General features: G+C 39.8%; 2 protein-coding genes across 4 annotated transcripts in view; one reads left to right on the top strand and one right to left on the bottom strand.

The window, feature by feature from the left end:
* The window catches only part of LOC122636182, a 115,550-nt gene that overhangs the window by 68,832 nt on the left and 19,540 nt on the right, over positions 1-27,178 (bottom strand).
* LOC122636021 (protein jagged-2) overlaps positions 1-27,178 on the top strand; it is a 51,707-nt gene that overhangs the window by 7,218 nt on the left and 17,311 nt on the right. Inside the window, exons 1-2 of one of the 3 annotated variants that reach the window (XM_043826826.1) lie at positions 1,099-2,437; positions 20,086-20,382. In XM_043826826.1, the coding sequence (XP_043682761.1) occupies positions 2,390-2,437; positions 20,086-20,382 (345 nt within the window). In that variant the 5' untranslated portion in view covers positions 1,099-2,389. Of the gene's footprint in view, positions 1-1,098; positions 2,438-20,085; positions 20,383-27,178 lie in introns of those variants that run through there. The other 2 variants (XM_043826825.1, XM_043826827.1) reach the window with 2 other exon arrangements.

The raw sequence follows: 27,178 nt of genomic DNA, 5'->3' as shown, positions 1-27,178 counted from the left end.
ATCGATTTTGATGAATCGAATTTTGACGGATATCCCCGTAATACCAATAATTCTACGACAATAAAAAAGAACAATTCGGTTAAAAAATTCTTTCCAATAATTATAATGCTAGTAATCGTAAGACGAGAGATCTTGAAAGTGGAGATAAAACGTAACGATCGCAGATAGGAAAGGGATAAATTTGGAGGATCGAATGATAGAAAGAAAAAAAGAAAGAAAGAAAGAAAGAAAGAAAGCGGAAGAGAGAGAGAGAGAGAGAGAGAGAGAGAGAGAGAGAGAGAGAGAGAGAGAGAGAGAGAATAGCGAAGCAATGAAACGGTAATAAGATGAAACAAGATGTAATGCTTTCAAAGAGAAAGAGAAAGAGAAAGAAAGGGGGTGGTGGTGGGGGATGAGAAGAGGAAGAAGAAGGGCCAGCATCGAGCGTAAAGAGAATAAGTAAATGTAAGGAGAGAGGAGTAGGAGAGAGACGAAGAGAGATAGGGAGAGAGAGAGAGAGAGAGAGAGAGAGAGAGAGGGAGTAGAGTGGTGGGGGTAGAGTGGGTCCGGCGGTCGGTGCGCGTCGTCGTGGGTGGGGGTAACGACGAAGCTAGACGAGAGGAGGCGAAGCGAAGCGAGGCGAGAGGATGGGGGGTGGCCCGCAGGCCGGCCCGCGGCTTCGGCTCCAGTATCCCTCGAGCGATCGTCCTGCGTTTTCTGTGTTGTACTTCACTGGAGCCGCGCGGCCAGGTTTCTCTCCTGTGTGTTCTTCAGCACAGCGCGGCGTGCGTGCGGCATCGTGAGAGATCCAACAGTGGAATATACGCGCACCCTCACCCTCTCACACTCTCCACCTCTCTCGCCTTCCGTTACGCCTACGTAAGCAGAGGGAGTACGCGACACGCGCGCACGTGCGCACACCTGTTTCTATCTTTCCTTTCTGGTTCCTCTTCTCCCCTCTGTTCTCTTTCTTCCTTTTTTTCTCTCTTTTTCTTGTTCTTTTTTTTCTTTTCTTTTTCCTCTCTTTTCTTTTTTTTTTTCTTCACTCTTGTTATCCCTTTTGATCGCTTTTATATACTTTTTTCTCTATTCGTTTCTTTCTTTCTTTCTTTCTTTCTTTCTTTCTTCGTTTTCTCTAATCCCGGCTAATCGTTTCTTGGTTATTCTTATCTTCGTTGAGGTGGATATTAGAGAATATATATCGTCGGTGTGTGAACGATCGTCGACTGTGCGGTGGAACCACGTGGATTCGTACGTGGTTACGACGGAAGAGAGGGAAGGAAAGAGAAGAGAGGAGAAGAAAAGAGAAAAGAAGAGGAGAGGAGAGGAGAGGAGAACAGAAGAGAAGAGGAGAGAAGAAAAGAGAAGAGAGAAGAAAAGAGAGGAGAAGAGAAGAGAAGAGAAGAGAAGATAAGAGAGGCTGCTGGCAAGGAGTGTAAACGTCGTTCTTTCTTCTCGTAATCGGCGATAGTACGTACTACGTATAGTGCCGCAAGAGGGATACGAATTAATTTTCGTATTAAAAGCGTTTCGTTTCGTCGTGTTAAAGAGTCGAAGAAGAGAAGTCGCGGCGACGCGTATCGACCTATCTTTTCACGCGGTCGAGACGCGTGTATACGGAGTGTGTGTGATCGAGAGAGAGAGAGAGAAGGGTAAAGGAAAGTGTTCGGAGCTCGAGAAGATGCTCGAGCGAGGGAAAGGTATCTACGGTGTTGCGAAAGTGTAGCTTCGTCGTGCAGCATCATCATCTGTCCTGGATCCAGAGATCGAGCTCGCTTCTGCCGGAAAACTCGTTCTCTCTCTCTCCATCTTCGTCTTCGTCTTCGTCTTCGTCTCCGTTTCTATCCTTTTCGTTTTACGAAACGAGAGAAGATAGTGATCGCAAAAGGGTGGAAAAGAAACGATATTCTCGCGAGATAATATCTATACGTGAAGGAAGTGAGTAAGTGTTTAACACGAGAGAAAGAGAGTGAGAGAGAGAGAGAGAGAGAGAGAAAGAGAGAGTAGAATTATTACGTCAGTGATCAAACCAGAGGATTATTTTTCTACGAGTGGATAATTCTTTTTATTTATTTATTTATTTGTATCTTTGTGCGCTCGCGGACGTCACTCCTAAAGGATTACCGGATTGTGTGAAGTGAAAAATTCTAATCCCGTCCTGTTGATTTGTGAGAGAGTGTTTCGATCGAATAATCTCAGGGGAGGAAGATCTATTAAATAAACGGGGGGAAAAGGGTGGGAAGAAACGAATCTATATATAAAAAAAAGGAAAAAAAAATTAATAACGGAAGAAGAGAAAAGGAGGAAAAAAGGAATAAAGTGTATTTCGTTAGGAGTGCCGAAGAAAAAGTTTGCGGTCGAGCTACGGGGAATGGTGATGCGGTAGTCGAGGGATTCCCCAAGGAAAGACATGAGGGCGGCCGCCGCCTACGTCCTATTCCTTGCCCAGCTCATACAGGTAATGCGTGCGTCGCGTGTCCCTTACCTTATAACAGTTCTCATAACGTTAACATAACGTGAATATTCTCTTCCGTATCATACTCGTACGAACGTAAACCGCATTCACTGTCGTAAAGACGAACGGATTTATCGTATCTTTTTTTTTTTGTTTATGCTCTCTTTTCTCTTTCTACAAGGAATTTTTATCTTTCACGAATAGAAATAATTCGTTTGACGATTTTTATCGAGCACGAGGATTGTTTTATTCGTTAATTTTTTTTTTTCTTTTCTTTTCTTTTGCAAACGAAATTCTTTCTTTTCCATTTTCACGTCGATCAAAATCGAGTAAAAATAACACGACGCGTCTTCTTTTCTTCCTTTCTTTCTTTCTTTCTTTCTTTCTTTCTCTTTTATCGAGCGTAAATTTTCGGAGCGTAAACCTTTGGAGGAAGACACCGCGGAAGAGACGAGACCGATCGAAAAATCAAAACGATTCGCAACGGTAGTTATTTTCGATCGGCTACCGACCAATGTCGGCTACCGCTTTGAGTGAACGATTATTATTCCGAGAAGAGCGTGTGTTTATATGTCGTTCTGAAAGGTACCACTCGTTGAAATTTAAGTGCACGTTGTCCGCCGTCGGTAGACGCTTTGAATGTTCCGGAGCATGAGTTTTTACACGATTTATCTCGACGGTTTATCAATCGATCACCAAGTAGAAACTTTAAGGAGAGGTTCGTACTTCAGACGCATCTAACGATGCGTACCAAAGAGGCTTCATACGCACGAATAGTACAAAAGAAACTCTCTCACGAAAATAGATAGCTCTTATGGTCTATTAAAAATAGATACTCTTCATGCTTACGTGCTTGCTTGCTTTCAAAGATATTCTTTATTATTAGAATATATCAATGCTTTGGAATCGAATATTACTCTTCGTAATTTTACGTGATATTTAGAGGCAACAAAAAAAAAAAAGAAAAGAAAAAAGAAAAATGTCGACGAGTCTTAACGCGCATTAAGAATAATTCTAAATCCCTGTTTTCTGTTACATCGTTAAACGTACGTGCAATCGTGAATTTAGAATCGTTTATGCGAGCATAAAGGAAGAGATCGTCGATGTTACATTATTGATTCTACAATCGCATCTCTTGCAAAGAATATCTGTTGCAATGCGATTAGCAATTCGTATAAACGTCGATTCGTCGAATCATCGGGCAATCTTGTTTTAAATATGCACGTACCTGGGGATTTATCGAGTATGAGAATAAACGAGTGAGAGAAAAATCACTATATTCTTTTTTCTCCTTTTATTAAAAGGAGAGAAAGCTACGAGAATATAGCAAGTATCGTCATAAAGTATTATTGGAAACACAGTTTCGTTGTAGGAATATATACGAATGTATCGTACATATATACATACATATATACTTACGTAAGTACGTAAGTACGTAGGTAGGTAGGTACGAATAGACTCGTAAACACCTACTTATGCGAACGAAGGAAGCTCATCTCTTAAAAAGTATTATCCAAGTTGCAACGTGCACTTCTTATAGATACGCGTTAGTTCGAAACGCACGTTCGAAAGCTTAGCTTTCACGTAGCATCTATCGTTAGCTTATGACACGTTCGTCGTAATTAATAATTATCGAGGATTTCTCTGGTACAGTGAGAAAATACGTCAACGAACGGCGTCAGGTTCCATGGAAAGTCTCTGCGAAACTAGATTCTTTGGACGATCGACCGAACTATTCATTTGAAAATATGTAGATTTTACGTTTCTACGTTAAGTTATATCACGATATTGCGTACTATCGATAATTATTGAATTATAATTAATCGTATGCCGTTAGACGGGTACATGTCGTAAACGCGTAAAAGCGATAAGAAAGAATTAAATGAAAGAGAGAGAGAGAGAGAAAGAGAAAGAGAGAGATTGAACGATCATTTATTGATCACATATATTACAGCAAATCAGCGCGTTAAACTACTTTAAAGTGGAGCGATTAGATAAATACGGGGACGATTAGGGAGTATGAATCATTGGCCGCGTACGATTTATTGAATTACCTTTTCTTCTTAAGCATTAAAACACTTTCGGCAGCGGAGATAACGCCTTCGAAAAATGGCCGATACGAGCTATGCCGTTATGTCAGCTCCGCTAAGTCGACTTCGCCTGTTTTTCTTTCTTTTTTTTTTTTTTTTCTTCGAATTAATAAACAACCGTTTAATTTAATAATTCTATTTCCGTGCTCGAAATATTTTAGTTTTGCTTTGATTACGTAAATATAATGAAATCCTTTCGTAATCCCTTCGATCCATCGGATTTGATCTAAATATTTTTCGTTCCTTGGTATATAATGCATATTAGAAACGTAAAAGCGTCGTGAGTTTCTTCTCTTCTATGAACTTACATAGTACATATATATATATATATATATATATATATATATATATACATATATAGGTATGTGTAGGCACATGTATAGTAACGTTATCTATATACACCTTTTACAACCTTTTCTGCGATAGAAACGATGCGCTTGCGTAATAGCCGTTCACCTGCCAAATGTCGGTAAAAGTTTAACGTTCAACCCTCCCTCTCTCCCCCGAAACCCCCACCCTCACCCTCTACTTCCCCGTTTGATAATCGTTGTCTGCCACGTAGGACCGTTGAAAATCTAATTCGCTATGTTTGATCAACGATCGTATTCGTTTAATCGATTATTCATTTCTTCATTCCCCTTTCTCTAACATATTTATACATTCGTAAGGATCGTGAGATACAACAGTCAACTTACTAAGTGTAACGATTGACATTTAACGATTAACGATTCGTAAGAGACAACTCGTTTTGAGTGGATCCATTGCCGTGAAAGAATAAATTTTATTTTTTATATAATCATTAAATTATACAACATCGTGGATAGAAACTTTACTGTCTGATAAAACTCATTAAAATGTGCAAATAAATCTCTCTCTCTATCTCTCTCTTAAAGTCAATAAGATAACAAAAAAGTATAAATAAATAAATAAATAAATAAATAAGTAAATAAACGTGTTTAACATTACGTCTGATCTGGAACTTAAAAATTCGACATATTACCTACTTCTTTTTTTTCCCTTTCTTTTTCTTTCTTTTCCCATCACGAAGTAATAAAAAAGTAGCCATTAAGTTTAACAACCTAGAAATTGCCCATCTGTCGACATTTTTATTATATCGTTACCTACCTATAATACGATGAATTTTATTGATCCTGTAAACATCGTGTATCTACCTACGTAAGATCAACATACATCCTATTTTTTTTTTATTTTTTTATTTTCTTCAATCGTAAAGCCTTTCTCTTCGATCTTGTGATAAAGGTTAATATGATGGATTCACGGAGAAAGTTTATCGGCGAGTTTTGTCGCTCGCTTGGTATCGTCGTAAGGATGAGGTTCTGGTATACGTAGCTAATGTCGCGACGGACGAATGCACTGTCTCACGGCGTTTCATGTTTCTTCATATTTCTCTCTCTCTCTCTCTCTCTCTCTCTCTTTCTCTCAACGATTGCACAAGGATAGGAGGACGGCACTTACATCCTTCTGCTTGTTCTCTCTCCATCAGTACGGTCGTACATACGTACGTAGGTAAGTACTTAGGTACCGGCTAGCGAGCACGCTTCTCTTTTTCGTTGTCTAGTCGAGTATAGTTATTCATCTTCCGACTATGTTAGGAAGAAGGAAGGCCTACGTTGATAATTTGTAAGACGTAAATTCTTCTTCTTCTTCTTCGTCTTCTTCTTCTTCTTCTACTCCCTTCTTCCCTTTATCTATATCTATATCTATATTTCTGTTTTCTTTCCGCTCAGTGAAATCTTCTATTAAATCCCGTTGCTTAAGACTCGTTTGGTGGTACACGAAATCAACGCTTTCATGGCGGCCGCACAGCGGTCCAGCGCAAGAGCGCATCCGGTCTCCCGTTCGTCGTTCTCGCGAGAACAATAATAGATGCTTAGGAGAAAGAAAATCTGTTTCTGCTGCTGTTGCTGCTGCTGCTGCAGCATCTCGTTCGAGAGTTTATAAAGAAGGGGAAGCATCGGTTATCTCTCTTAGAAATGACTTTCGAAGAAGAGAAAGGAGAGCGTGTGCTCTCGAAGGGTTCCCGAACGATTTCAGACCTAGCCACGTAATTAAGCGCTACTCTGCTCTCTTTCAATTACAGCCTCAGTTGGAATCACCGTTATAACGTTGTTCGAACGTTCCAAGAACTTCGACGATTCGAATTTTATCTTAAAAACGACAGACGTTTCTCTCTTTCTCTCTCTCTCTCTCTTTTTTTCTCTTTCTCTTATTTTATTGTATTCGTCTTGTCTCGTAGAGGAGAGAGAGAGAGAGAGAGAGAGAGAGAGAGAGAGAGAGAGAGAGAGAGAGAGAGAGAATCAGTTTAAGTTCCCGTAATCCTAGCTCTCTGTCTCCCTCTCTCTAAATACCAAGAGAACGGTAGTAAATCCCGTGGGATAAAAAAAAGATTGGCCCGCTTTCAAGGGCCTACTTTTCGTTAGACGTCAGAAGATAAAAGACTCTTTTGCTTCTTACGTATTTTTCTCCTTAAGGGAGCTTCTTCTTTCTTTCATTCTTTCTTTCTATAACCTCTAGAGAGGTCCCTAGAGATAAAAAAAAAAAAACCAATAAAAGAATCACCGGAAAGATCTTTACCTTACAATCTTCTAAATATGTTACATACTTATATGAACACTGATCAATTAAAATACCCGTATAAATCATTTCGACGCAAACGTGAAATTCTCGTAGAGTTACGAATAAGAAAAAATGAAAAGAAAAGAAAAAAAGAAAAGAAAAGAAAAGAATTTGCACAATTGAAGAAATCTTAAGAAAAAAAAAAAAAAAAAAAAAAAGTGATGAAAGCGAAGAAGGACCGAGGATTGAGAGAAGAGGGAAAGATAAAGGAGAAAGAGAAGCAGCAGCAGAAGAGGAACAAGAAGAACAAGAAAAACGAACAAGAAGAAGAAAAGGTACCTCCTCGCGCGAGGGAGATTATTAAGCTCGAAAATCGCGGTGCTGCTTCTCTCGCTTCTTCCCGCAATTATCGTAAACCCCCGTTATGGCGGACGGGAGATCGATCTCTCTCCTGTGGCGCGCATACGTTCGAGATTCTCGAACGTCGAAGAGCGAGTTTGTTCGCTCGCTCGTTCGTTCGTTCGTTCGTTCGTTCGTTCGTTCGTTCGTTCGTTCGTTCGTTCGTTCATTCGTTCGTTCATTCGTTCGTTCATTCGTTCGTTCGTTCGTTCGTTTGTTCGCCGCTCCTCACACGCTCGCGCCAAGATTCGCTTCGGCGAGTTTTATCGGGCCGACGCAGCTACGCCGCCTTTAATAATAATTCATCGTCTCCCGTCGGAGAGCGGCTTAATTACCCTGCTGCGAACGTGCTCTCTTCTTCTCTTCTTCGGTCGATGAGTCGACCGTGAATGGCCGAGAAAAATCTGCTCCTACCAATTGTTCATTTTCGCGATCATCTTAGATAGATTCCAAAAAAAAAAAAAAAAAAACAAATTATTTCCTATTATTATCTGGTAAAAAGGATATACGACGTAATAGGATACAAAAAAGAAAAGAATATTTCGTTTTCTTTCCCCCCACCCTTTTTTTTTTTATATCTTCACACCCACTATTCTTCGAATTCATTCTCGACTTTTCTTTTTAAATCTTTCGATCTATCATAATCGTCGTTTACGTTAGCATCGATTATGCGTAATCTTCTATCTTCCCTCGGCATCTCTCGCCTTCTACTCTCCTTCTCCTCTTGATTTATCGCCGATAATTGGAACGTATACTCAATGAACAAGCACTTTCTATCTCTCTTTTTCTCACGCGCATATATGCTTCTAAAAAAATATAATCATTAAAAAGTTATCAATCCGGTGTTGTTCGATACGCTCTACCTTGGATTTGCATAATCCAGACTATGTTATCAAAGTGTCTATCACGTGGCAACTTGCTTTAATCGTTGTCCATGGATCATCGTGTGAAAACTAGTGTTAGGACGAGGTTTTTTTTTTTTTTTCTTTTAATATTTTCTTTCGTTCTTTCCTTTTTTCGACTCGAAGAATTTCATTCAACGTGTACTTGAAAGTCTTGAAATTTATATTCTTCAAATGGAAGCATACTACGTTTACGTACGTGTATGTGTATATGCATGTCTTACTCGCTAATCGATAAAACATCTTCGCGAAAAGACGTCGTTGTATCATCTACTGTGCGATTAATCACTGGGCCGGATGATTAATACGACAATCTCGATCAGAATCAGTAGAGTTTCCAGTATGTGTAACTCGACTTCGTCGACCTTAATTTCGGTATATCACGGACGTAGACCTCCGTCTGTAGGTAATTAATTAAAAGACATAAACTCGCCCCGAGAAATCGACCGGGACCATCTTCGAATCGGTTACGCTTCCGTTCCGGTCATTCTCCTTTTCCAGAGATTATAATTAATAATAAATCGATTAAGTTGAAAAAATTTCAAACTAAACGAGAAAGAAGATCGTTGCACTGTGTAAAAATTGAGTATACGTTGGTATCGTATCGAAAAAGTTTATTACGATTTTTTTCTTTCTCTCTCTTTTCTTTTCTTTTCTTTTTTTTTTTTTTTTTTAATCAACATTAAAAAATTCCAAATCAACATTCTTCAAAGCTTAAAAACAAATCGAATAGTTTGGGAAATATTATTGGAAACGCGCAAACTCTACGCAAGATCGTCGAGCTGGTCGAAAATATTTCTTAGTTGATTACATCATTATCGAAGTGTCTCTCGATACTTTCAATATCTCCGCCCAAGAACCGTGTCCCATTTTATCTGGAACTCGCGGCACTGTTATACAATCATAATCATGCATAAAGAGGGAAAAAAAGATAGAGGAAAAAAGAAAGGACAACAAAAAAGATAGTAAGAGTTCGTATAATCTCCGTGCAAGCGTATCATAGGATACGCTGGGATCTATTCTACGGGGAAAAAAGTAAAATTTAAATAGGTGTAGTAGCGTGATGGTGTAAACCGAGTAGGAACGACGTTAATTCGATAAATCCTCGTTCTTGTAGCCTCGTTGACCTCGGTTTCGAGGCGCCATCGTGATTGCAGAAAACGATATACCGATCGTTTTTATACGATAGGGTGGGATCGTTACAAGATAGAAAGAAAGAAAGAAAGAAAGAAAGAAAGAAAGAAAGAATAATAAATAAATAAATAAATAAATAAAGAGAGGATAAAGGATGGCTCATTAATTTTCAGGGTGGACGAGGAAGAATACGATTTAAGCGATAAAACCATGAACGTTAACCGAACTACATCTTTCTTTTTTACATTTCATTTCTACATACTTGTTATTTTCGTTTCACTTCTTGTATTTTTTCTTTCTTTTCGTTTCCTTCTTTTTCTACAAGATCGCACGTAAGAGGCTGTTTCATCCGTCCAATTAATTTTCATCTCGCTCTTTCTACTTTTAACGCTACGATCAATTATCAGATGAATATCGTATAGCCGAAGGTTGTTAGCCTCGAAGACGAGAACGGGCGGATAACGCGGAAAGTGTAGAAAATGGGGAATCTATCGTTAGCTGGGAGAAGAAGAAAAAGAACAAGAAGAAGAAGAAGGAACAGAAAAAGAGGCGGAAGAGGAAAAAGAAGAAAAAAGGCGACGAAAGAGAAGAAAAAGAAGAGAAAAAAAAAAGATTAAAGAATCTCGGTAAGAGAAGAAAGATGAGAGAAGGTTGAACGAGGAAAGATAGGAAAGTGCTGGAACTTACAGAAGTACATACTACCAAAGTAAAATATCGGCTCGAGAAGAAATGGTATCTCGTGGAGTGAGAAACAGGAAAGAGAAAGAGAGAGAGAAAGAGAAAGAGAAAGAGAAAGAGAAAGAGTACAGCAGCCGAAGCAAAAGCAAAGCTGGGCGGGTTAAAGCGAAGCGTTTAACCGACGGTCACGCGAACTACCTATAAAAATCAGCCCTGAGGCTCGACTCGGTGGATGCTCTCGCGAGATAGACAGATAATGCGGTCTCGCGGTGTTTCCTTGTCTCTCTTTCTCTCACAAGTGTGTAGTGGTGGTACCCTATGGTCCGTAACGCACAGGTGCGAGTCTGCGAGTCCTTCGCCCCTGTACCCTTCTTCTTCTTCTCTTCCATCTTCCAACTGCCACTGTTGGATGAAGAAAGAGAAAGAGAGAGAGAGAGAGGGGGGGGGGGAGAGAAAGAGAACACGAAGAGATTTTACGAGTTCGTGGAAGGTGATTGCTTTCGTGGATCCTAGGAGAGTGCTTCTTTTTGGCCGAATAATCGGACCTATCGATGAGCCCAGTCTTGCTTGTTAATTACTACTTGATTGCTACCCGATCGATTTTTCTTTTCTTCTTCTTCTTCTTCTTCTTCTTCTTCTTCTTCTTCTTCTTCTTCTTCCATTTCTTCATTTTTTGTATTATTATTATTTTCTTTTTTTTTTCTTCTCTTTCCTCTTTCTCACGGATCGATTGCTCTCCTTCGTGGGGAGGAGTGCAGAACAGAAGAATTGTGTTCTTGACCGAAGTTTCTTCGCGGGCGACGACACGTAAGCGAGATTAAAAAAGGAAAAGAAGAGGAAAGAAAAAAAGGAGTTTTCGCACTTCGGTCCATTAGCTGCAAATTAAGCGAGCACGTTTCTTCTGCTCCTGTCCTCGCAGTCTCTGCCTTTCTTTTCACTTCTCGTACGAAAGAAAAAGAGAAATAAAGAGAAAGAGAGAAAGAGAGAGAGAGACACCGACGACGTGAGCAACTCCTTCGAGCGTAATAAAAGAGAGCCCGAGAAGTAGCAAGCGACCGACCGGTGACTTCACGGTCGTCGGCAGGTGTGACCGGTGAAACTTTTCGCGTCCATCGATTAGCACTCGTTCCACTTCGAAACGTTCCTCTCCTTTTTCTCTCTGTTCGGCCGAAGCGACGAGAGAGTCGCGTTTACAACAAAGAATGGGGATAGGTTTATATATACGCGATACGACGGTCTCTCTCTCTCTTTCTACTGCTGTTGCTGCTCCGAAATTGCTTCTTAAATTCTACCGTGTAAAAAGGTATTTTTCTTACGGAAAAATTCAACGGACGGAATTTAACACGGGCAACAAGCGCATTTAGAAAGCGGATAAATGAAAAAAGAAAGAAAGAAAGAGACGAAAACAAAAAGAGAAAAGAACTTTGTTCTCACGTTCTTTTTCTTCCTTTTTTTTTTTTTTTAAATCATAATTTTATATACAAGCTTCTAGCTTATCAAAAAGAAGACTCGTCGATTTATTATCTAGTCGTTTGATTGCTGTTTATCGGTGGTTTTTTTATTTTTTTTTTTTTGTTTTTGAAAATGGCACGAGTTGCTTTTTACTTGACAATCTTCGATGGACATGGATTTAATCGTCTCTCTCTCTCTCTCTCTCTCTTTCTTTCTCGATTCTCGATTATGATTAAGCGTACGCCTTTTAAACGTTCCCTACGAACATTAACGAGTTCGTTTTTCCTCCTTTTAATTTATTGCCGTGCTCCTGTCAGGGACGATATAGAGGACTTACCGGGATAATCGTTCACTGCCCACTCTGTCACGCGTACTTATTCCGAAACATGCAATCGAGAATAATCGTTGTTCCGTAATCTATAGTCAAGTGATTAGAGGCTTCTTCTCATATAGCTACTTTCTTTCAGCCCGGAGCTCTGCCGCGTCAAGATCGTCTCCTATCTTTCCTTTTTCCTTCTTTCTTACTTTCTTTTTTTCTTTCTCTTCTATTCTTTTTTTTTATGTCATACCTCCGAGCTTCGATCGGAATATCGATTTTAATTTCATACCTCGTAGGCTCTAACACGCGAGAGAATGTTAGCTAATTAATCTAGAAATACACCGAGAATAAGAGAAAAAGAGAAAGGAAGAGGGAGATGAAAAGAAGAACGAAGAAGAAAGAGCGATCGCTGATAAGTCAACCGAATCGTTGTTCCTTCGAATATATTAGATATCTCCGTCGTATAAAAAATGAATCATTGGAAAGATCTAACTCGGTCGATCGCCCGGCCATATTGACCGTAGAGAAAAATTCTAATTGGTTCGGGCCAACTATAATATAAGAGAGGATTTCGATGAAAAGACGAAGAGGAGGAGGAAGGACTCGTTATTGAGATTTCATCGGAGATTTCTCGTATGCTTATTAGTCAATGGTCCGAAGCTAATACCTGCGTCCTATGAACACCTTCTGCGTAAGATGGAAAGGGAAACAGAGATAGATAGATAGACGAGGAAAAAGAGAGAGAGAGAGATTGAGAGAGAATGAGAGGTATAGCCTCCAAAACACTCCTCGACTCACACCTGTTCCTCTTGTTTCATGCCTTCGATCCCCCACGCGGTCAGGTAGACTGGTAGACGGGGGATCAGGTTAAAGAAACTGGATGATCTTCTTGCTGCAGCCGCTGCCGCCACCGCCGCAGCCGCTGCTGCTGCTGCTGCTGCTGTTGCAGGCATCGATCGAGTTTCGGTTTCGTCGATTCATCTACCTTCCTCGTATATAGCACACATACAACAAAAGGTCTGTCTCTCTTATTCTCTCTCGTCCGATCTCCTTTTTCTCTTTCTTCCTCTTCTTCTCCTTCTCTTATACGTACTTAACCGTTCGTTCGAACCCGGCGACAAGTTTCCCATGCATCTTCCCACGGGCAACTTGATACACCCACGCGCATCGATTACCTCTCAAATCGCTCGAAAAATCGACGAAATCGAAGTTCTTTCATCGATATTTTATCATCCTCCCATCTTATTATGAAAATAAAGGATTTACGATCGGAACCGAACGTACCTGTATCCATATTTATCGGCGATATTCGTAGATACATCTACTACTATACTTTTTTTTTCTTATTCCTCGTGTTTCTTTTTTCGCTTTGTTTGCTTCTCTTCTTTTCTTTGTTTTTTTTTTTTTTGTTTTTTAATCTTTTTATTTATTTATATGTTAATTAAGGACCCGCGAAGAATTCTTTGATATAATTAAAAAAGATCCGTAGGAGGTACGAAGAAAAATATTACGGGAGGATAATAGCGAGGTGACCATTCGAAATCGCGAGGCTTGATTTAAAACTTTTCTGGTCTCTATTCGAAGCAAGGGTGTATACGTTCGTGTATATATATATATATATATATATATATATATATATATATATATCTATGCGAAAGAGAGAAAAAAGAGTGAGAGAGAAAGAAAGAGAGAGAGAAGGAATAACATCCCACGCGGAGTTTTTAATTATTTGGGTAATTTGTGGACGATCCAGGGTTCTTTGAGAGATACGGACGGACAGCCTTGCCGATGGGGCCGAGTGGGTAGCAAATAATATTAAGTATAGGCTTCTCTAACAACGAACGAAGAGAGAAAGAGAGAGTTGGCTCGAAGGTTGTGCCCTGTGTTTCACGCACACGTACACGCGACACACATCGAACCACCGTGCATTTACGGATCTGTATGTGTTCGCGAGAATGACCGTGCTCCGCTACACACGCGAACACGCCGCGCAAATCTTCTACGGCATAAAATTAAATGGTATTCGGCAGGTCTATTCCACTCCAGGGCCAGGTAGCGGCCACTGGTAATTACTACCTACGACTTAGGCTCAAAGATGAAACGAAAGGTCCGAACGATTTTTGAAAGCAAAATCTCGCGTCAGTTGCGTTCTCCTCCTCCTCCTCCTCCTCCTCCTCCTCCTCCTCCGTTTTTTATTATATTTTTCGTCTTTTTCTTTCTTTTTTTTTGTTTCATTTTTTGTTTCTTCTTCATCATCTTCTTCTTTATACTGTCTTATTCTTGTTACTCCTGTTCTTTTTCTTCCTCTTCGTCTTCCTTGGAAATTTTGTCTCAAGTTTTTCTTTGATCCTGTTACGTGCGACATAGCGAAAACTTTCACGAATTCGCAAATTCAAATTCCTCTATTCCTGGTAATCTACTTTAAATTGAGGTGTCAGGTCGCTTGTGCATCATTAACGCTATCCTTGTGTGAGACACGTCGTTGTAACCGACGTGGTCATCGTTAAGATTACAGCTCGGCTTAGTTAGAGACTGATTATAACGATGGTTTAATAGCAGGTTGTTATTTAATCGTGTAATTACACATCCAAGGGTCGACACAAAACGCAGAAGGAGGAAAAGGTGTAAGACCTTTCATGTTCTTTATCTTTTCTTTTCCTTTTATTTCTTTCCTCTTTTTCTTTTTTTACCTTCTTTATCCTAATAAGAAAATGTTACATCGAACGATTAGATTTGTCCTTGGAGATTTAATCTCCGTGGTCTCTGATTAGAAATCACCGATCGGTGTTATCGAATAATCTCCTAAAGTCGTCTTTTGTAAGAAGAAGAAAAAAATAGCAAAAAACGAAATTACAAAGTCCTTGATCGTCGAACAGTAAGCGAGCTATAAAAGATGCAACTCTTTCACGGTTCGCTTTTATGGGCTGTTCCATAATTTACCATCTCATTTCTTTCTTTTTTTTTTCCTTTTTTTTTTTTTTTTTTTGTAGGATTTTAACACTTTTTTTTCTTTTTGCATTAATCCAAACGTTATAAGCATGCTTCTAAATTATGGGACACTCTGTGTAATTACTCGTAACTGATAATTACGTATTTACATAATTATGTTTGCGTGTGCGCGTGTATATACATACTTACTCATTCCGCACACACCTATATATTTGTTCTCTTCTATTAAGTCTCGTTTAACGGTGTTAATTAGATCGACGATAACAATCGTTCTCCGGTATGACGACATTTAACTATCGAAGAACACCCTTTCGACGCGCGAAGTCGCGACTGTAGAGTTTCAAGCTATTTAACATCGATCGGTAAAGTATATAATTTTACGAGCAACGTAACGGCGACATGCGTTTAACGTCGGTTTCTTCGTTTTGATGCGACGAGGAAGAAAAAACTGTCGTTATCGTCGTTCGTCTTTATTTTCCCTTTTCTTTTTTTTCGGTTCCCTCTTCTCTGCTCGTTTTTAAACGAATAGAAAATCGAAGGAAAGGGAAGAGAAGTTGGCGGACACGGTAGAGTTGTTTCTAAGTATGAACCAAGGCAAACGAATTATTCGTATTAACTCCCGACAGAAGCGCGGCGTATATAAAAGTGGCCTGTGCAACTAGGTATGGCTCGCTGCGTCTTGGCTATGCGGAAAGGAAAGCCAGTGTGCATCGTCTTCTCTTGCGAACCGACGACGAAAGACGATGCGCTTTTGTGCGCGCGCGCGCGCGCGTTCGTTCGCGAGCAAACAAGCTTAGCTAGCAAGCAGACGCACACATTCGCGCGTTTGTACAGAGAATGCAGGTAAAAGAGTCAACAGAGGTTAACGCGTTAGATAGTAAAATCGCAAAAAAGAGATTACGTTGGAAACTTTTTAATCCTTTTTTTTTTTTTTTTTTTTTTTTTATTATTATTATTTCGTTTTTTCGGAGATCCGTTTTTTAATCCCTTTTTTTTAATCTTCTTTCGTTTTTTTTCGGAGATCATCTTGCTTTATTTATTTATTTATTTATTTATTTATTTATTTATTTATTTATTTATTTCGTGAGGCGATTTTTTTCCGAAATAAATTTAAGCTTTTCAAACGTTTTTGCTATCGGATTCAGATTTCCATTGTCTTAGCGATCGCACGTCCATGCGTGTCCTATGATGTGTGTGTGTGTGTGTGTATATCGTTGAGACGAAGCAGACAAGACGATTGTTCCAAAGTAGAAGGTGCGGCACGTCGGATAGAAAGAGCTCGCTAATACGAGGTGTCCAACATTTATTAAAGCTCGACTCTCGGCATTCGAAAGACTTCAATTATCGTTGGGTGGCGGTCGAGGGTACCAGAGCCATGTGGGAAAGTTACTAGATACTACTACTTTGGCCGATACCCACGTATTTCTAGCATATACATACATATTTACGTCTAACGATTTCCTAGATTTCTCATCGGACAACGCATTCGTACTTTTCCTTGAACTAGACTTATGATCTATTACCATGACGTATACGCATAATAATTTTATGTACGAGCGCAGTAATGATAGTAGTATTGGTAGTAGTATTGGTACTAGTAGTGGTGGATAAAAGATAAACGTGGCATTCAGAAGAGAGAATTTAGAAGTCAATCAGCGTAAATCATATTTAGACAAATTACTTAAAGGCTAAGAAGAACTTAAGGAACCACCAGGGGCTTTTGGGTTGAACGCGACCGACGTATAAGTTATTACGCTGGAAATACAATAAAACTTTCATTGCGTCGTAAAATCGTGGTGGAAAAGAGAGGATAGGTTGGTTGGGGGGAATGTACATACACGGTCACGGGCATGGACCCGTCGACGGTAAGCGTTATCCTTTGCCTTTGTCTCCTTTAAAGATACATTTCCCGTAAATTTCTTACTATTGATCCGTACGATGGAATCGATGGTAATAAGGATAAACAACGTCGATTATATAGTTCGAATGAGAATACGTTGTGCATCGACGCGTGTTGTGTTCGTTTTACATAAAAGAGAGAGAGAGAGAGAGAGAGAGAGAGAGAGAAAGTGAATGATACGTATTTCTATGCGTATTAGGTACAAGTATGTTTCATGTTAGAAAGCAACCGATAAATCGTGCGATTTCGTGCGGAGCGAAAAATTTGCGGAGGCGAGCGTCGGATATTTTTTTTTGTGCTTTCTTTTTTTTTTTGAGATTCGAGTCGGCGCAAATCGTGGAGTACCGTTTCTACGGGAAAAGAAAGGATGAAAGTAGAAACAAAAGGGTGTATGTACCTACGATGTACGTATACGTAGATATGTATCAGTCTGTGTGTGCGCGCGTGTGTTTCCGATCGATGCACTTTCAGTACGCGTTGGTGGGTATAAAAGAGCTTTATCGTTCGGATTAATCCGTAAGTTCGTACGCGTGGAAAGACGAAGAAAGAAGGTACACGACGGCCATTGTCTTGGCGCGTGAGAAAGACACGAAATCAGGATCGTCCTCTAAAAAATTCCGATCTCGTATATTTCGACGAGGGATGCCTCGAATCGACGATTCGCGCATGGCCGACCATTCCTTTAGATCGTTCACTGAACTTTCCAGGAAGAAAAAAAGAAAAGAAAGAAGGGGGAAAAAAAATAGGAAAGGTATTAAGGATTATGGAGAAAAGTTGAAGTAGAAAGGGTTGCTCGCAGTTCGTTTACTTTAAATTCGTTCCAACTAGTTCCAAAAGAGTATTGTACCATAGCGTGAACAAATACGTTTTCCCGATGATTGGTTTACACGCGAATATAGGAGGAAAATTGTTAGAAAGTACTTTGATCGTTTGATTCTTCCTGAATTCAAAAGATAGTATACAGATCGAGAAACTTTGATCGCTCCTTTGCGATAAATAATTTCAAGGAAATCGTGGAAGTACGAATCGCGATAGAAGGAAGTCGACCGAATATCGTTCGAATTTCTACGTCCTTCTAATATTAATTTCAAGCGTAGATTCGCGAGAATCACGAAATTCCATGAGCACTTCCGCTCGAGACCATTCTCTCTCTCTCTCTCTCTCTCTCTCTCTCTCTCTCTCTCTCTCTCTCTCTCTCTCTCTCTCTCTCTCTCTCTCTCTTCAATTTCACGCGTTCTCGCGAGCTGACCTGTGCAAACGCTGCGACGCGGCGCTCGAGCAAACTCCCATCATCTTCGTCTTCCGCTGTCGAGTGTGCGTTTACTCGCTCTTTTCGGAGGCAGAAGGAGGCCTCCGAATAGCCGTGACTCTTCAACTAATAAAACGTCGTGAATAAGAGAGAGACAGAAAAAGACGCGTTACGTCGTCGTTCGCTTTCCAAACAAGTGAATCCCATTCTCCTCCAACTCGTCCTTTCTCATTCTCTCTGTCTGTCTCTCTCTCTCTCTCTCTCTCTCTCTCTCTTTTTCTCTCTTTTTCTGTCTCTTTCTCTCCCTTTCTCCTTCTCTTTTTGCTTCGCTCGAAGGATGAGAGGAACTCGAAGTGAATTTACTGCAGGCTGTCTCTTCTCGTAAACGCGGGAAAGAAAAAGGCACGACGAGAAGGACTCGTATCGTACCTATGTACGTATGTACGTAACTAAGTACGTACGACCAATAACAAGACTTAACAAAGAGACCTATCCACACAGAAAGATACAATACGTGGGCGAGGATGATTAATTCGAAGAAAATTATTTCTTTTCATCGATATAAAGGAGAAAGGAATAACAAATTTTACAATCAGATGTGTGCGTATATATAAATATAAGCTTTCCGTGACGTCGAAGACAGGAAAGAGGATATTATTTTATTAAAGATAAACTTTTCCCGCGACTCATTTTAAAATCCATTGAAATGTGAAGGACACATTAATTATTACAAAAATAACATAATTAGTAAATTAAAAATCTAGAAAGATCAATTATCCCTCTCATTATCCCGTATCGTCTCTTAATTAACCGAAACATTTCATTCTCACGATAAATTTCGTCCGATCACTTTTATGGTATATTTCAGGGATTAAATCTTATTGTTACCGGAAAGAAAAGGAAAAGAAAAGAAAAAAAAAAAGAAAAAGAAAAAAGAGAATAAAAAAGAGGAGAGAAGAAGATAGAACAGAGAAACATGGCTGATCTTCGAAGAAGAACCTTTCGTATTATGTTATGGCGAGAGAGAAAGAGAGAGGTTGCTTCTAGAAGTCGATAAGGTCTCGATTGCAACGCGAATCCTTGATAAATACTAACAACTTACGATTGTGTGTATACCACTGGGATGCAATAGTCGGTGTGAGCGAGTAAGGAGAGAGAGAGAGAGAGAGAAAGAGAAAGAGAGATATATGTGTATATACGTAGAAAGAATCGCGGCGAAGGATAGATATAGCCGGGAGCTCTCTATCGCTAGTTTACTAAGTTAGTCGCGAAAATGTCACTAACGCCGACAAGAGCCACTTATATAACGACGTATAAGAAGGAGGAAGAGCGTTATGGAAAGCAAAGGCCAGCAGACGATCCTTTCTGCGCTTTCTACCTTCGATCTTACTCTTACGGTAATTACGTAGACCTCTTCGTGCAGCTCGTCCATGCACGCTCGTGGTTTCTACGTTCTTTAAGTCTACATACGTTCTTATGCCGATACATACACGCATATATTGCACATATACATAGAGAAATGTAATAAGCATACAAGCAAAATGTACACGATGCATACAGCGTATCGGAGTACTATACGAATCGACGTTCGGTATCGGTATGCGTTGTATATGCACGCGCACGAAAATATTACGATTGTCTTTCGAAATCGTGATTCGATTTCCTTTTTTCTTTCTTTTTTCTTTCTTTTTTCTTTTTTTTTTTTTTTTTTTTTTTCTTTATCTTCATTCGTAAGAACTTTATTAGGACGGATCGTTCGAAGAATGTTCACGTAATTAAAAGTGAAATCATTAACATTGATTACGGAGCGAATTTTTTTAATTCTTTAATTTTTTACGTAGACGTATATATTTTCTATGTTACATTTCTCTTCACTATCGCTCATGTCCGTGCGAGAGCGCGAATAAGCAAGTTTTAGAAATCTTATTATTAAGATGGAACGAGTTCGATGACATGACGAATATCGGATGTTTTTTTTAATTAAGTTTTTTTGTTAATTTAGACGTCAACCGGGAGTGGATTCTTCGAGGTGCAGATCCTTTCGTTGACGAACAACAGGGGCACCCTGGTGGACGGCAGGTGTTGCGGCGGGGGTGGGGGAGATGGAAAAGGTGGCTTACCACCGTGCACGACCTCCTGTTCCACGGCCTTCTGGTTATGCCTGAAGGAATATCAGTCGAATGTCACTGCCATAGGCTCGTGTAGCTTTGGCAACGTATCTAGTCACGCCCTTGGTCAGAACACCTTCACCCTCACCGAACCTGTCACCTTGCAACTGCACTTCACTTTCCGATGGACCGTAAGTGTCGATTCTTTTCTCCTCTTTTTATTTATTTCTTATTTTTTATTTATTTTATGTCGATGTTTTTTTATCTTACGTATAAAAGAAATAGCATTAAGATCGTATCTGGTAACGGTACACACGTTGATGATTATGACCCACATGTTGATGATCATAAAAGTGAAATTGAAGTCGCGAAGAGGCGAGCTGTTAAATGCAAAAAGAAAAGAAAAGAAAAGAAAAAAAAAAAGAACATTGGCACTTCTACGTTCAAAGTAAAATATTTTAAAGGGCCGATATTGACGGCTCCAGTTTTTAATGGTTTTCTTTCTTGAACGAACTAAAACGAAACGTACGATAAACAAACTCGACTTTGTCGAATTGAAATGTCGAAATTCTTTCGTAATCGGTCTCATTCGATTTATTTCACTTTTACAATATCGTATCTTTTGCCATTTATCTCGTTTCGAGCGATATTCTTTGTCGGAAGCAATTATCGTTGCTTCGAGATTATAAACCAGGAAAGAAAGGAAAAAATTCCAGCGGCGATGGCGGTGTACGGCATGCGGCATGCGACGCTCGCGTAAAAATTCACGAGGAATTAAGTACTCGTAAGAAATTAAAAGCGAGCTTGATGAAAGATAAAAAAAGGAAGGGGGATTCATTAGCCGTGATTAATTTCGTTCTTGGTGTCATCGTTCCCCGTTTGATCCTTCTGTCAAAGAAGCTGAGAATATCAAAGAGTTACGAGGATTTTGCTCGACGGATGAAGCCATAACGAGAGAGACGGACCGGCATCTTGGCTTATTCTTTACGAATTCAAAACCGCCGGATGAGAGAATCATTTATCATTAAAGTCGTTATAGAAGAGCGTATCCTTCTCTCTTTCTCTATCTCTATCTCTCTCTCTTTTTTTCTCTTTCTCTTTCTTTCTCTTTTTTAGAATCAGCCGCGTCTCTCCAGTTTATTCTTTCGCTCGATGTTCGATGCTCGAGCGGAATTACGTGGCTGTATATTCTTCACGAAATCGTTGAAAAGTCGACGAAAGATGAAAGATGAAAAAAAATATATATATATATATACATATATAAAGAAAAACAAAATGTCGTTGGCTCCGATTAAAAACGAAGAGGAACGCGTTCGTTAGTTTCGAAGGAATTATTCCGCAACTCCTTCGCTGCGAGCTACAGCAAATTTGTCTACTCTCGATTCCTTTGTCGATTCAAAGTCGTGTACCAAACGATATGAGAGGGAGGGGAGAGGGTTATCGAATCCAAAGGGATTTCCGGTCTGCTGCCTTTCCATCCATGAATTGTACGAGAACTCTCTCCCTCTCTCTCTCTCTCTCTCTTTCTCTCTTTCTTTTTCATTCTCTTTTTTTCTCCCGTCGAGATTCCAGTTCGGTTCCAGTCGCTTGGCAACACCTCACCTCTCGCTTTTCTTCTTATTCTTTCACGTCTTTCTTCTTCTTCTTCGCCTTCTTCTTCTTCTTCTTCTTCGCGCTGACCTCTTCAAAACGATTGTTCACCCTCGTTCGTAGATCGTATCTCTTATATTTCGAAGCACACGAACCCCTCTCTCGAAGCCGATTACGAGATGCGAAAAGGATCGAGAAGTCGACCGAGAACTCTCGATCCTTTTTATAATAGACGTAGTAAACGCCTTTAAAAAGAAAGAGACGCGCCGAGTATACTTTACAAAAGCATGAATTATCAAAGAGGAATTCTGACGACGGCGAAGTATCTTGATAAATATTCTTTGAAAACATAATATCAAGAATTATTTTGTATATTAAATGCCCTCGTAGACTCGATAATACGAAATAAATGCAGAAAGAAATCGTTCGATATAGACAAAGAGAGAGAAAGAGAGAGTCGTTATAATCCTGTTATTTTTTTTTTTTTTTATTTATTTCTTTTTTCACGAGTTTCCTCTTCCTGGAACAATTTGTTGACTAATTAGCGAGAAACCCACGGTTTCGTGCGTCTTACGGTTTTTCGGTTCAGGTTCGAGAGACGAAACGCTCGAGCTTTCAAGAAGAAAACATCTCTTCTCGGCTCGGCGAACAAGCATGACGACGTGATTCCTTCTTAAGAGGTATACACACGACGAAGTTTTCGAGGACCCTCGTCCTCTGACGGGGTCCTAACGGACCGAACGATCTTATATTCATATATATATATATATATATATATATATATATATATATATATATATATATATACATATATGTACGCATGTGTATACATACGCGAATGCATTAAACGTTAAAACACACTCGCGCTCGTCCGAACCACTCTTCGTCCTTTGGATTGTTTGAAGAGCCACTGGCTCGTGTTTGTATATTTCATAACCCGCTCGCGAGGTTCTAAGAGGGGCCTCATACGGCCCGTTTTCCGCGGCCCATGACAAAGGGTGGCTGCCTAGACTTTCTCATGCGTCGTATATGTATATGCATGTTGCTCTCTCTGTCTCTCTCTCTCTCTCTCCCTCTCTCTCTCTCTCTCTCTCTCTCTCTTTCTTTCGTTTTTTCTCTTTCTCTTTTTCTTTCTCATTTTTCTTTCCTACTTCTTTTTTCTTCTCTCGGTACTTCGGTCTCTCGACAATTCACGGGAGCATAAACAGAGAACCCTTTAAATTGCTTCCTTTCCGTCGAGAAATTTCTTCTCTGTCCGAGTGTGGCCCGGGATAGAGAGAAAACGTTTCGAGAACGTTTACGTTTCGAATTTAATTCGATTATGAAACTAGTCGTGGTTGGAATATATATATATATATATATATATATATATATATATATATATAAAAAAGAGAAGAAAAAAGAAAAGTATAAGATCGGAGTATGTGAAAATCTCACATGAGGGATATCGTGCGTTAATGCGTACGTGCATGTGTGCGTGCATGCGAAAACGCATACGTGTTCATTCGGGCTTAACCTTTGTCACTTTTCGTGTTAGATAACGATTATATAAATAGCCTTTCGTAATTCGAGTAAGTATTAAGCAATTAATACTTCGATACAACTTGGGTATCCTTGAATCGTAAATACGGTATTCGGACGAATTTCTCAGGATTATATTTTTCTCTTTTCCCCCCTCTCTCTCTCTCTCTCTCTCTCTTTTTTTTTCTCCACGAAAAGCGTAGATGTTTGTCTTTCGAGAGAAATTAAACTCGAATACGCGTGGAAACGATAAAAGCTTAGATATACGCTTCGTCATCTATCTTCCGTGTGCTTGGTAATAACTATGAAACCATTTTCAGGAAAGTAGCCAGCACGAAAAACGGTAAAGTCTGACTTTCATCGCTTGCGGATAATTCCGTCATTACCGTCTCTGATGATTGAATACGGTATATATAATCTCTCATTCTCTTCTTCTTATTCTTCTTCTTCTTCTTCTTCTTCTTCTTCTTCTTCTTCCGACCAAATGGATTTTACGAATCTTCTTGAAAGCATTTTCTTTGAGAGAGTGCCACCTGCATTATGTTCCTCGAGTATAGGAAAACTTCCGTTGTTTCTCTCTTTCTTTCTCTCTCTTTCATAGTTAAGTGTATCCATCGAGTATCTAAACAACAGAAGAAACTCCGTCAACGTACGATTGCCAAAGAAAATTGACGAGAAGATTCAAACGAGTCGATCGATTGAAACGAGGATCGACATTGGCATTTACTCGTGGAATATCGAAAATGTTAAAGGAAAAACGTTTAATCGGCCTCGTGTCTGACCATTAACGCCGTTCACCACTGTACGGCCAATTTCGCACGCGAGATACATCGGCTTCTTGTCGTTTATTGCCGCACGCAATGATCGCGATCTCGGCTGTATATGAGAAAGAGAAAGAGAGAGAGAGAGAGAGAGAGAGAGAGAGAGAGAGAGACACTGAGAGACAGAGAGACAGAGAGAGGATCATTGCCTTAACGGCTATTTCAATCTCGTCTCGAAATTACCGTCTCACGTAATGCGAAAGAATAGCTATATACGTATCTATAGATCCATAGGTACATATATATGTTTGTGTATATATACATATATACATACATATATAGATAAATATACCTACATATATACACATACGTTTATCGACCGTTAAGCAGCCGCGGCCGTAGAAGTAAGATCCGTCGTCCATCCTGGGAGAGAAAGAATTTCGGTAAAGCGCCGTCTAACGTTCCTTACTTTGGCCATTTGCATTTGCCTCCTCTTCCAACTTTCACCGATTCCAACATCGATAGGAGAAATATACGAGCGTACGGAGGAAGGAACGAGCATCTCTTTTCACGGTTTCTGTTCCTAATGGCACAGGAAACGATCTGCGAGAGCGTCTACCCGAGACTTTGCACAATCCCAGGCACGTTAGTGGCTTCTCTCTCTCTCTCTCTCTCTCTCTCTCTCTCTCTCTCTCTCTCTCTCTCTCTCTCATTGCTATGTGTGTATGCGTGTAGATCGTACGTATACTATGGTGTCGATGCATCTCTCTCTCTCTCTCTCTCTCTCTCTCTCTCTCTCTCTCTCTCTCTCTTTTTAGTACGCGCGTGTACCTTCAAGGAGCACAGCATGTACATGCTTCTCATATCTCCTTTCTCCCGTGCGCATCTCCTCTCCTCGAGTAGGTACGTCAGGCATCTCTTTCTGTCTTCTTCTATATGGCGCTCCTTCGACGTGCTTCTGTCCCTCCTTTACCGAGCCATCTTTGTCTTTGCTCCTCCGTCTCTCGATGATTTACTCTCTTCTTCTCCCTGACGACGTTGCTTCTTCGTTCGACCATTGCCAATGCGGTCCGTGAACTCGGTTCTATGTACACACGTAGAAACGATGGAAACGTGTGGGTGCCACGTACGTTTCTCGTTATATTATCACTACGTGAGTCCGATGCGGGCGCTTTTATCAATGGCCGAGACGTCACGCTCGTTTGACGTATCTCTGTAACTCGTTGGTATATATCTACATACCGTATACATACTTGTACATATCTATGTATGCACATATACACGCCCGTGAAATTTTTGATTGATTATTTCGATGAATCGTTGGACAATCGTATTTGAAAATTTATCGGATTGATCGTTCCAATACGCTCGAATAGTTACTCGAATGTTTCTTTCTTTTCTTTTTTCTTTTTTTTTTTTTTTTTTTGAGTAGAAATATCTAAAATTAAAAAATATACAGAATTATTTTTTGTGGATTGGTTTATCGACGCTCTTTCAAAGTCGAGTAGAATGCTAGCTCTAAACGTGTATGCACTTTTTTTTCCATGTAAGTTCTTTTTATGATCATCGATTTGAAGATGCATTAACGTACGATATACCTGATCGGATTACTAAATTGACGAACGAACGTGATTGTCATGCAAGGGGAGATCCAATCGTTCGACACAGTATGCGTTTGCTTGAATGTAATGCTTCGGGGGTTTAACGGCTATCGATGGCTTCATGGAAGACCATAATGCCATGGAAAAACTCTACTCGACAACGTATCTAAGTTTTTTGAAAAATCTCTTGAAAAATCTCTTTCTTCGTTCGTGCATCACGAATCGTTAATTCCAAAGTATGTAAATGCAAATTTAATCGAAGAATAAATTCTTTTGAAAGTCATTAAAAGCTGCTTTGACTTTTTATCGATTTTTTACGAAACGAATATAGATATTATATTAACGAATAAAAACAAACAAATATGTGTGCTATAATTACATATCGATTTCGTATTTGTTCCGATAGTTTTTTTCTTTACATTCTATTTATATTTTTTCGAGATGGATACTAGGAAATTTGACCAAATATTTCTGCGATTCGCTGTAGTCGCTTTATATACGGCTTTTAATAACAGCACGGAATGATTTTAAGTAATTACGAAAGGCAAACGAAACGGCGGTCTCGCGTTATTAAATTGAGATGGAAACGGAACGGTACAGCTCTCTGTTAATCTTCTCTACCATCGGACCGGTGATTAATTCAGATAATAACGCTTTTGATAATAGTCACGGAGAATGATAAACGGTAGACATTTAAACGATGTTCATCGCGAAGTATCGGTTATAAAAAAGCAAGAGAGCGAGAGAGCGAGAGAGAGAGAGAGAGAGAGAGAGAGAGAGAGAGAGAGAGAGAGAGAAAGACAGAGAAGGACAGGGAGGGATAAAGAAAGAAAGAAAGAAAGAAACAGAGTTCTCCGCCTAGAAGCATGTCTCAAGCCCGGCAGGGAGTCGGAATGAGTCAGGGATCCCAACAGGTGTAGAGGTTGTATGTCTTGGAGAACGATTCCCTCTTCTGCATACTTTTCAGGGCCGTGCTAAGCTGACCGTCTCTCTTAGAATCGCAAATGGCAATGAAAGAGAATTAAGAAAATGAAAATGGATGAAAGAAGTATGCGAGAGGAGAAGACAACGTTTCTTTTTTTTCTTTCTTTCTTTATTTCTTCATTTTTATTTTTTTTTTATATATTACTTAACGATTCGCTTACTCAATCCTAATTAAATCATTCGTCAAATCGACAGATAGGAAAAAGGGAGAAAGATATTTAATCGGTCATTTCTTACCGTCGAGTTTCCTAAAAAAGCGTACGTACTCTTCGAGCACGGCCCCCAAGACGAGGACGAGACGTCGTTCGCCATAAAAGTTACGAGCGGGCTCGTAACAAAGTTCCAAAGTCGTTTAACGTCTCTGTTTCCAAGGGAGAACTGGATTTCGCGAGGGAAAAGAACTCTCGCCGATATATGTACGTATGTATATACATGCTTATGTATATCTAATAAATACAGTTTTCTCGGGAAAGACGTATCGTCGCGAATTTTTCTCATACGTCTCGTCCTTCGTCATCGTTCACCGTCAT

The sequence above is a fragment of the Vespula pensylvanica genome, chromosome 20 (assembly GCF_014466175.1).
Source record: "Vespula pensylvanica isolate Volc-1 chromosome 20, ASM1446617v1, whole genome shotgun sequence".
Lineage (NCBI taxonomy): Eukaryota > Metazoa > Arthropoda > Insecta > Hymenoptera > Vespidae > Vespula > Vespula pensylvanica.
The sequence above is the reverse complement of the archived record's forward strand: the minus strand, read 5'-3'. Positions and strand labels throughout refer to the sequence as shown.